At 41.8% G+C, this 11619-nt stretch overlaps 1 protein-coding gene across 1 annotated transcript in view; it reads left to right on the plus strand.

Moving 5' to 3' along the window:
- CLCF1 (cardiotrophin like cytokine factor 1) overlaps window positions 1-9970 on the plus strand; it is a 103070-nt gene extending 93100 nt beyond the window's left edge. The window contains exon 3 of the mRNA XM_040321004.1: window positions 6420-9970. Within this exon, the coding sequence (XP_040176938.1) occupies window positions 6420-6911 (492 nt within the window). The 3' untranslated portion in view covers window positions 6912-9970. The remainder of the gene's footprint in view (window positions 1-6419) is intronic.
- Window positions 9971-11619: the final 1649 nt, after the last annotated feature.

The following is an 11619-nucleotide window of genomic DNA, read 5'->3' on the forward strand; positions in this document are numbered from 1 at the left end:
TAAGTAAACAAACCGCAATTGCGGCTAGTAAGAATGAGATCTGTGAATTTTTTTTCACAATCTCATTCTTTCCAGCCTGGAGGAGAGATGTGGGGGTCTTATTGACACACACTATTCCTATTACAAGGGATGTTTACATTCCTTGTAATAGGAATAAAAGCGATTGAAAAAAAATAAATGAAAAAAAAAGTGTAAAAAATTAAATAAATAAGTAAAATAAAAATTAAATAAAAAATTAAAACGCCCCTGTCCCCGGTAGCTCGCACTCGGAAGCGAACGCACACGTAAGTCCCACCCATGTATGTAAACGTCGTTCAAACCACACATGTGAGGTGTCGCCGCCTGCGTTAGAGCGTGTGCAACAATTCTAGCACTAGACCTCCTCTGTAACTCTAAACTGGTAACCTGTAAACATTTTAAAGAGTCACATATGGAGATTTTTAAGTAACGAAGTTTGGAGCCATTCCATGAGTATGTGCAATTTTAAAGCATGACATATTAGGTATCTATTTACTCGGCGTAACATCATCTTTCATATTTTACAAAAAATTGGGCTAACTTTACTGTTTTGTTATTTTTTAATTAATGAAACCATTTTTTGTTACACAAAAAAAAGGCATTTGAAAAATTATTGCGCAAATACCGTGCAAGATAAAAAGTTGCATTGACCTCCATTTTATTCCCTAGGGTGTCTGCTAAAAAAACATATATAATGTTTGGGGGTTCTGAGTAATTTTCTAGCAAAAAAATTATGATTTGTACATGTAGGAGAGAAGTGCCAGAATAGGCCCGGTATGGAGGTGGGTTTTAAAGCCCTGTATTGAAGTGGTTAAAGGGGTTGTAAAGTCAGAAGGTTTTGTTATCTTATGTGTTTCAAATATTTTATTAAAGTTAAACAGGAATACAATCTTATTGCATTAACCCAGCAGATCCAGTATTGTCCTCTTCTCTCGCACTGCTCTCCTAATTCCAGTTTCTGTTCCATGTGCCATCTTTTCCTGCTTCTTTCAGCTGGGCCCCCGCAGCACCAGATCTCGCACATGTGCAGACAGAGATCTTGTGACATGTCTGTTTATATAATGTCCTACTAATGGAGGATAGTAATGCCCCCTGGTATATGGATACCACATATACCAGAAGGCATTACGCTATTCCTTTCATAGAAACACAATAGTAAAGCAGGGGAACTGTCAGGATCTCTAGGTGTTTAACTCATGTAGGTAGGTGTAGTCTACTACTCACTGTAGCTGGAGCTCAACCGAAGCGGCAGTGCAGAAGGGGAAGAGGAATTTGGTTACCCTAGGCATTGAGGTGGTCAGCAGGGGAACAGCTAACCGATTGGATGCTGGTGTCCCTCGTGACCTCTAGGGCCATCTTGGGTGAGGGTAGAGCCTATAAACGGCTTTGCTCCCTGATTTGGGCACATTACGTGAGTGGTTAGTGTAGGGACAGGTTCCCCATCTGTCAGAGACCATGCATAGAGGCATGTAGTGGTTCCAGAGGAGTAGGGAAAGTGCAGGGACTACACTATATCCTCTCAGGAATCCTTCCATGTGAGTGTGGACCGGCCAGACCGTATTCCCGCCCCTCACTGCAGACACTGTCATTGCAAGATAATATTCCTCTGCTTTGATCTTTAAGTGGTTCCCGTTGGCCGTGCCTACCCACTGGGCTTAATTGTACATTGTGAGACTTTCTTAATACACTGTTTCTATTCACCTTGACCTTTTTAACTTTTAAGTACATCATACACATATTAGGACTATGAAATGTTGGTGTAACATACTGTAGCACTACCTCCGGAGGAGCTGCTGGATGTTTGGGTGGCACATTTACCTCATGACTCCCCCGAATTCCTAGGGGTGAATGATGCGTATTGCATTTGGTAGAAGTAAAAGAATGTCCGCAACAGGTGTTCTTTGCTGTGCTCTTTATTACCCAGCCGGGTAAAAACAATAAACTTGTGGCGAGGAAAGTAAAGTTGAAGAAGAAAGGAGAACAGCAGATTCAGGTGTGATAATAGGGAAACAGTCCTGCTCCCAAATGTAACACTTCTCTGTGCCACTCCTGCCTGAGTGGGTTTAGTGTACCCGGACAGGCCTCTCTCACTGACCTGGCAGCCGGAGTATCACTCGAACATTTGTAGGATAAAGTCCCTGCCACAGACCCACCTTGGTAAACTTGAGGAAAGGTCTCTGCCACAGACCCTTCTTGGTGAGACTCAGAAAGACACCTCTGCCACAGGCCCTCTCTGGATTGTAGTTACAGAGATAATCCTCCTTAGATGAATTACGCCTGGATCTCCTTCAACTTGTCGCCCAGGTACCGACTGACAGGTGATCAATCCTTCAGTGCTACCTTGATCCCCGGTGGTTTGTCGAGGCCCTTTTGGATCGCCAGCCTCTCAATAGCGCTCCTCAGACAGACTCCCCACCGAACAGCAGTACAGCTTGGGATCCTCAAAGGTGGGAACCCAGTCGCTCACTGGGTCCCCGTCGCTGTTCAGATGCTTCGGGCCAACATGGTCCCGGAACCAGGAGCACCACGTGGCACGCACACCCGGCCAGGTAGGCCATAACGCCGGGGCGCCGTGATGTGGTCACCCTGAAGGTGGGTGCCACACTCGAAGAAGAACCCAGAACCAATGGCGTCTGCCTCATAAATTCCCCTCCCCAGCATGCACAGCGAGGTCAAACCCTCCTGATTGGCTGCTGGGAAAGAGCACCCAAACCTTGACTCCACTGCTGCCACCTGCAGCACCGGGGCTGGAAGAACACCCCAGCGCAACAGAATAGCCCACAGCACAGCCCAGCTGAGACAGAGACCCTGTTTTGCACTTCACAATATGGATCAGAGTTTAACTGCACTCTGATCTACCTCTAAATTTAATTAGCACCGGTACTGTAAAGTACACAGGCGCTACAATACTAAAACACATAATTCAGTGCTTGGAGTGCAAGACAGAGCAGGGTAGCAGTAAAGACAAAGCACCTGGTAAATCTCTTGCCACATCAAAAATAAAAAAACTCACCCTGCTAAAGAAAGGTAGTAGTACTAATATGTCTCACTGCCCATGCATTGGACCTTCTCTCTCTTAAATAGAGATGCTCTCCTTTAGAAATATAAAGTGTTGGACCAAGCAACACACACATCCTGAATTGTTACATAGTAGGTGAGGTTGAAAAAAGTCCATCAAGTCCAACCTATGTGTGTGATTATATGTCAGTATTAAATTGTATCCCTGTATGTTGTGGTTGTTCAGGTGCTTAGCTAACAGTTTTTTGAAACTATCGGTACCCCCCCCGCTGAGAACACCGCCTGTGAAAGGGAATTCCACATACTTGCCACTCTTACAGTAAAGAACCCTCTACGTAGTTTAAGGTTAAACTTTCTTTCTTCTAATTTTAATGAGTGGCCACGTGTCTTGTTAAACTTTATTCTGTGGAAAGTGTTATCCCTATTGTGGGGTCACCAGTATGGTATTTTATCAAGTAAAATCATTTGGGCGCTTGAAAAATTGCTGCGCAAATACTGTGTAACATAAAAATTGCAATGACCACCATTTTATTCCCTAGCGGTGTCTGCTGAAACAATATATATAATGTTTGTGGGTTCTGAGTAATTTTCTAACAAAAAAATAATTATTACATGCAGGTGAGAAGTGTCAGAATTGGCCTGGGTAGCAAAGGGTTAATTACATAAGTAATATACAAATTATTATATATTGTTTTTAAGGTAATTTACTATATTTTCCAAAACTGTTCTTAAGCAGGTGGCTTAACGGACAAATGACTTAAGTCACAGTAAATTATAAGTTATAAGTCATTATTATCTTATAACATATAGCATAATAATATATGATTTAGCTTGTTTATAACCGTGACTTTCAACAGCAGCAGATTCTCATTCTCCCTCTTAACTGTGTGAGAAAAACATGGGATTATGGGTAAATCTTGTACACATAAACCCATGTTTTTTCCGTGTAGTTAAGAGATCTGGACTGGAAGGGCTCTTTCACACTGAGTGCCCGTACAGGTCCATCTGTCAGTTTTTTTTGCGGACCTGTACGGGCGCTCCGTGCTCCTCTATGGAGCCGCGGATGTCAGCCTGCCCGCTGACATCCGACCCGCTCCGATCCGCCAAAGTGTGACGGAGGAAAAAACTACTTTCCCATCCGTCTGGCGGATCGGATCGGGTGAACACGGTCCGTGTTCATCCGATCAACCCATAGGGGGGAGCGGAGAAAAGACAGGGCGGTCCGTGTCATCCGCCGGCTCAGTGGGGATCAACGAAGCGATCCCCGCTGAGCAAGCGGAGGTGCACGGGGCGGATCATTACTGATCTGCCCAGTGTGAAAGAGGCCGAAGAGAGTATTTGTCTTTTAGACACATGCCCCCTTCTATGACACTGCAGTGAGAGGACAGCCTTCACTGTAGCATTTGTATTGGACAGCTGGGGCTAATGGTACTTTACCATTGGTCCAAGACTCCAAGCTGTCCATTGAGTGGGATGGTGTTTTTTTTGGGGGGGGGGGTGGGGAAGGGGAGCACAGAAATAATCTGGAATAGGTGAGAGTTTTTACCTTCCCCTTCTCTAGCTAAGTTTAGGTACGTGATTGTTTATAAGAACTAAGAAGGGAAGGAAAGAGAGAAAAGGGGTATATGATCCATGGACCTCTGGAATGTCATGTTTTTAATGGGTTGGGAAGGGTTTGTAACTTTACATGCCAAGATCTGGGACATTTCCTATTGTAAAATTCTTTAAGTTCTAAGAAAAATATGTGATATGTACTACGTCTATTGTATCGTTATATGTAGGTTATGTAATGTTATATGTTTTGAGTATGGTATGTAAATATATATATATGTTTCTATGTCTTTTAAAAAAAAAAAATAAACACAAGCTGTTTATTGAGCTCTGTGCCTCTGACAAGAAGTGAGAGGCACTGTGAGGTCATCTTCTTAGTCTGCTGCAAAAAGAGTGTGCCATCTTGTATTTAAACTGGCCGCTCTGTATGTAGCTTCTAACAGACTGCACAAGAAGCCCTATATCTCCGGAACCATAGGTAGTAGGAGCTCCAATTTTTTTGCCACTGGTGCGGTAGGACTTAGGATACATCAGCTACGACCTTAAAGCTTTATTTTTTTTTCTAAATGTTCATGGTGTTGCCTCACCTGCATCCCTTGACTGCACGTCCCTGGAATATACTACATAATGCCTATTGGTTTACCCCTCTCCATTCTCAACCAGGGTTTTGTGGAAACCGAGGGTTCCTTCAGAGGTGGCTAACTGACCTTCCTTCTGATGGTGTCTATATAGTTCCAGGTCCAATGCCACTTGGCAGAGCCAGCTAAGGTGCCATTCTGACCACCACTATACATTGGGCATTCTTGCCACTGGACCCCACCATTTTCCTTATGACACCCGATGGACTAAAATCAGGGGTTCCTTGAGACCTCAACATTATTTCAAGGGTTTCTCCAGGGTAAAAAGGTTGATAAAGGCTGCTGTAACTGAAAATCAGGGTTGTTCTCACTGATGTAGGATTTTGTGTGTGGAAGTTACCTGGGAAGGGGCTCAAGGAAATGTCATGTGTGTGTGTGTATATACTGAAGTGTAACTAGCATTCTCTATAGCAGCCTTTTTCAACCAGGGTGCCTTCAAGTTTCTTTAGGGGTGCCTTGGCAAAATGCCTAAAAATGGCATTTATACAAGACAGCGGGTGGATGAAGCCTGCTTTTTAGTTACACAAAGCCTCCAGTTTTCATTGTGCAACTTTATAACCTACCAGCCACCTGCTTCCTAACAACCAATGACATAATTGGTTGATAGGGAGGACGTTGGGGTGCCTGAACAACATCATATTTTGCCCCTCTCCTGCTCCTCTGTCAGCACTGGGGTCACATTAGCTGAGTGAGGGATAGAACATGAGGGAGAAGAGAAACACTGGAATACTAATCAGTTCCAGTATGCAAAGGTGCATTTGCTTTGGAACAATAGATCACTTGTAAAGTTGGGTGTAATTACATGTGTAATTGAGCCAAAATGAGTGCCAAACCAACATCTTAGGGGTCCAATTTTGTTTTAATTTCCTTAAGTGGCTTTTTTGGTTTGTATGAAAATCTTTTTTTATGTTTTTGATTGTTTGCTTTTTTTAACAAAAAAAATAATTAATGGTCGTTAATAATGATCATTAATCATTAACACGGAAAAGTGACTTTTATCTCCTCAAGAAGAGTTTAGAAAATGAAAAATGTTCTTTTACTTTCTTTGCCCCATTAGATAAATGGTTTTCTAATTTTGTTTCTTGACCATAACAAAAAAAAAAAAAGTTTTGGTTTGGAGTTGTGTTTTAATGTTACCTGTGCAATGATATACCAAAAATCCAATATATATATATATATTTTTCTCATTATCAGTTAAACTATCTTGGTCCTCCTTTCAACGATCCAGACTTCAACCCCCCTCGTGCCGGTGGTCCAGACGCCATCCCTAGTGCATCAGTGGACTCTCAGATGTGGCGCAACCTGAATGACAGCCTGCGTTTAGCAGAGAACCATCGGGCCTACAGTCTCCTGCTCTGTTACCTGCGTTCCATTGACAGTGAAGTGGCCAGAACTGAACTTCGAAGGAGCATAGGCCGCTTCTGCACCAGCCTGCAGGGTCTGGTTGTCAGCATTGCTGGTGTCATGTCTTCCTTGGGCTACCAGCCTCCACCTGAATTCTCCAATTCTTCTCCTCAGTTTGGGTTGGGGTTTGGGAGGGGCAATGACTTTCTGCGCAAGATGGAGGACTTCTGGCTGCTGAAAGAGCTGCAGATCTGGCTCTGGCGGTCAGCAAAGGACTTCAACAGGCTAAAAAGGAAGGTACCTGCGGTAGTGTCCTTCCGAGTGGAATTTCGGGGCTACTGATGTGGTGGAGACAGAGGAGAATTATAATGTAGGAAATTCTTATTTAAACACTTCTAAAAAGAGCAAATACACTTCAAAAATGAATGCAAGAATATTTCTGGTGAATTCTGGACCTTGCCCTTTAACTTCTTGACAATGGATTAAAACCTGGAAGAAACATCTAAACCAGATTAACAGTAATAGAGAGAAAGTTTACCAGAAGTCTTCATTCCAGAATCTTTTTTGCAATAATGATGTTAAGAGACAAGAAGAACAAAACAAGGTTACCAAATTGGAAGCAACTCCTATGACTTACCAAACAAACATTTCTCACTGCCAGTGGGATGAACTTTTTTTTGGCTGTGCACAATTTTTTAGAGTATTTATGCTTAAAAAGAGCTTTATAAAGAGGTGAACAACCACTTTTTTCATAGAAGATGACACAACGTGTTTATTTTTTCAATTTTCTAAGGCCAAACCAGAGTCAGTCCCATTAGCAACATTCCAAAAGAAACAATTAAAATATATTTTTAATAAGAAAGTACTAGATATGTATCATTGAAATTCATAATAATCTAGATACACATGTATTACCATGCACTGTTATGTTCAGACAAATGTAGCGGTCCATTTAAACCACTTTTAAATGATGATAAGTATCTACATAGAATAAACAGTTGTACCCAGTAATCTGATTTTAAAGAAGGTGCAGAGTGCCACTTATATAACAAGGAAAAATAGCCTTATATATGAAGCTGTTGACATATCCATCGCAAATAATATTTTTGTAGCTGTCTCTAAGTGCCTTTATCTTTGTACATATATGTGTGTATAATGGGTGCCTTATTGTACATACTTGAATAATGTATTTTTTATGCTCCTTTTGCTGCAAAACTCAGACAGCCAGATTTAAAGGACCAAACAAAAATCCATGAAATTTTATCGGTTTTGTAGAAAACGACTTCTGCACTGACATTCACAATATTTAAAGGGAATTATTGGGAAGAAAGAAGACCATCTAGGTCATCTTTTGTGTAGCAGCAGATCTGCTTAAAAATACAGTTAAAAAAGTTATTCAAAACTCCAAAGAATTCTTTAGTCCCTCTATGTCTATGCTGTGCTACTTCGAAGGGTTGGAAGCATTTAGTGATGCCAACTGCTTTTAATGTTCAGCCTGTAGCACTCGCATGTAAGGATACATTGGCTCTGATCCAGCCAATTATCTGATATATCTGTTATTTGCTTGTTGGCACACAAACACTAATGCTCAGTGAACATGAAAGCAGACTTTGATTGGATTCTATGTACAAGCCCACAGTTATGGTACTGCTTTAAAGGGGTAAGGGCCCTCACCTCCCTGATTTGTATTTCCCTATATCACTATTGACAGAAGATGTATAGATTCTAGCAAAAGTATTAGGTATGAGATTAACTCAGGTATAACATGAATATACATTTTAACCAGATGGGGGTTCATGCAAATACCCTTAACACCTTTAACATACAGTACATAGGATGTTCTTACAGAGTTAGAAATGTCCTCTGCTTTTACTTTTCCAACAGTGCTTTACTCCAGTCAGTTTAAAAATAGTTAGGATGGCTAATTATTTCTAGTGTACCAGCCATTGCAGCCGTTTCTATCTGTGCAAGGAACTGAGTCTCCATCTCCTCTTTAATACTGGGGGGGGCAGTGGCAGCTAAAGAGGATCTTTAGTCCCCCTTACATTTGGTCCCACTCCTCCACCATCTTCTCCATCTTTGTTGGTCTGGTGCCTGTGCAGATGTGGCAAAGGGCTCTGCCTAGTTTTCGGGTGCCAGTAGAGCCCTGCAGTACATCTGCGCAGGTGCAGGGGGATTCTGCGCATGCACCGACGTGCTGAAGTTTGGGACTTCCATACCTGCACTGTGCATGTGCAGATGTGCTCCGGGGCTTCAGTCATTCTTGCCTTATAATAATAATGGCCAAATATGAGAGAAGAATGGAGAAAAGAAGGGTAAAATTATTATTTTTTTAAGGTGAAGGTCTAATCTAAATGTACAAATCCCAGTATATAACCTGAGCAACAGAGCTCTACTTGTACTGGGCAATTTGTCAGTGTTGAATGGGGTTGTTTTTAAAACATGCTAGATACATTTGGGTCTACATTTAATCACCCTGTCATTCCCAAATGGGTCCACGTGCTATATGCAAAACCAAAGCTAGGATACAGGTCAATAATGTGTTTCCCCCCCCCCCCCTCCTTTCTTCTACATACAATAATGTCGGGATCCTTCCAGAGCATGGAGCAAACGTGAATGGCGTCAGTATTCAAAAACTTTTGGGGTGTTGTATGCCTGTGTCTTGTGCCATGCTGGTTCCTTTCTCTGACACTTTACATTTCTCCTGAGTCCTATAGTGACTCAGAAGGTCAGAGGAAAAAATAAGCTCATGGTATTGGACAAAGGCATCCAATACTCATGGATTTGTTGAATGCCAAATAAGCTTTCCAAGGCCGCAGTGCTGGTACACAGAAGTAGGAGAAACGGGCCACCAAAATGTGATTATACACTGTCTTCTCTTGCAGAGAAATTCAACTTTTAAAGCTCTAGTGACCTAGCAGGATCTCTATACCAAGGGAACAAAGGGCAACAGTTACTGAAATGTAAATTCCATTCTAAAGTAAAAAGGGAATTTTGGTTGAAACAGTCTTCGTAAATCACAGGCAAGATAGTTATACTTACATAGTTGCATAGTAAGTGAGGTTGAAAAAAGACACAAGTCCATCAAGTCCAACCTATGTGTATATTATACTTAGGTTTCTTTGTTTTGAAACCCCCAGGTGTAGTTCTGCCTTTTACAGGAGGGTGTAGTTATGACATAGTCCCTCTTCTAGCCTAGCTAAGCTGACAGTTTTTCAGAAAATCGGCACTGTAAGTCAGCCAACACAGGCCACAGGATATAGCAAAGAGCAGTAAGCCTGTGGAAACGGCAATTGTGGATCACAGGACACGTAGTTAAACAGTGAATCTATTTGAAGAAAGACACAAGTCCATCCATTTCAACCAACAGAGCTAAAAAAAAAAAAAATAGAAAACCTCCATATACACTAGTATCCAATACCCACAGTTGATCCAGAGGAAGGCAATAACCCCCAATAAAGCATAATCCAATTTGCTCCAGCGGAGGAAAACAAATCCTTCCTGATCCCATAGTAGGCAATCGGATATTCTCTGGATCAACATTGCCTACAAATATTAGTATCTAGTTATTATGTGCATTTACAAAAGACTCCGGGCCTTTCTTAAAACAATCAATTCTTGCATTCAAATTTAATTTGCAGTTACCCATCCTAATTTTTTACCTTTTTAAATTACAGTTATCAATTTTTTTTATCAAATAGATCACTGCTTTGTATTTTGCAGGACACTTTGTTGAAAATGAATAAGCTAATATCTGGCTGTTGAGTTAACTACTTTGGTCATTATTTAATAACACAACAAGAGCAAAATGCAGAGGTTTGCTGATATCTGGAGCAACCAATCAGAATTTTGGAATTTAATGCAGGAAGATCTAAACATTATATCCTGATTGCTTTGTTGTGCATTAATGCTTCTTCCACTTTGTTCCTGGCCTTATTAGTTAAAGGCTCATGTTACTAAACAAGCTTTAAAGGATGGACCATCCTGAGTTGTCACTTTTTACTGTTTGTCCACAAGAGACGGAACTTTTTTATGCCATGGTGATGCATCATTTGACTAGATGTTGCCAACCAAGATTCTGCCAAGCTTCTCTCCAATCATGTCTACCAAGCTTATCTCCAATCATGTCCTGAAAGCATCAACAATGAAAAACTCCTTGTTTTTTTTTGTTTTTGTTTTTTAAAGCTTGGCAATCAAAATATTGTCTGGATAATGGTCCATCTCTTTAAAGCATAACTTCACCTTATTTGCAAATTAAATATAGTAAGGCTAGGCAGAAAAATAATCAACTTTGTGAACTGCAATAGACACGCAAAGTAAATCTTTCTTAAGAATAATATGGAGGTTGAATGGCAGACCCCCTGAAACCATGTTTTTCCCCCTCCCCAGGATTACCCACTAGCCCCCATGTCATGTTTTAAAGGTATTGTTATACAGTCTTTGCAGCAGTACTATGAACACAGTTCAATAAGATGATACAGCCCCATAATAGCCTGGGCTAACATGAAGTTGGCTGATTAATGGCATGATCAGACAATAGTGCTGGAGTGGGTGCATTTGTTTTTATAGCGAAGGGGTGGGGGGGGGTCCATTTTTAAATACAATGGCAACAGTTAGAGTAGAGGTTCTTAACTCCTGTCCTCAGCACCCACTAACAGGGCAGATTTTAAGTATTACCATGGGGAGATGCAGACTAGAATACCGCAATCACTGAGCAGCAAATTATGTCACCTGTGATGTATTTCAGTTATCTTGCAAACCTGGCCTGTTAGTGGGACCTGGGGACAGGAGTTGAGAACTATTGGGTTAGAGCAGGGGTGGCCAACCAGTGGCCCGGGGGCCACATGTGGCCCGCGGAGCCCTCTGATGTGGCCCGCGACCTCCTGCTCTGGAATAGCGGGTTGACAAGCACAGATCGCAGGTTGCTGATCTGCCATACCACAGCATCAGTGTTGTGAATGAAGCTGGTGGTAGAGGAAGAAAGCGGCTGCGGACCAGAGACCCATAAGCTGATGTTTCCTCTACAGCGCCGGCTTTGCCACAGAAGGAG

Source organism: Rana temporaria, chromosome 8, assembly GCF_905171775.1.
Source record: "Rana temporaria chromosome 8, aRanTem1.1, whole genome shotgun sequence".
NCBI lineage: Eukaryota > Metazoa > Chordata > Amphibia > Anura > Ranidae > Rana > Rana temporaria.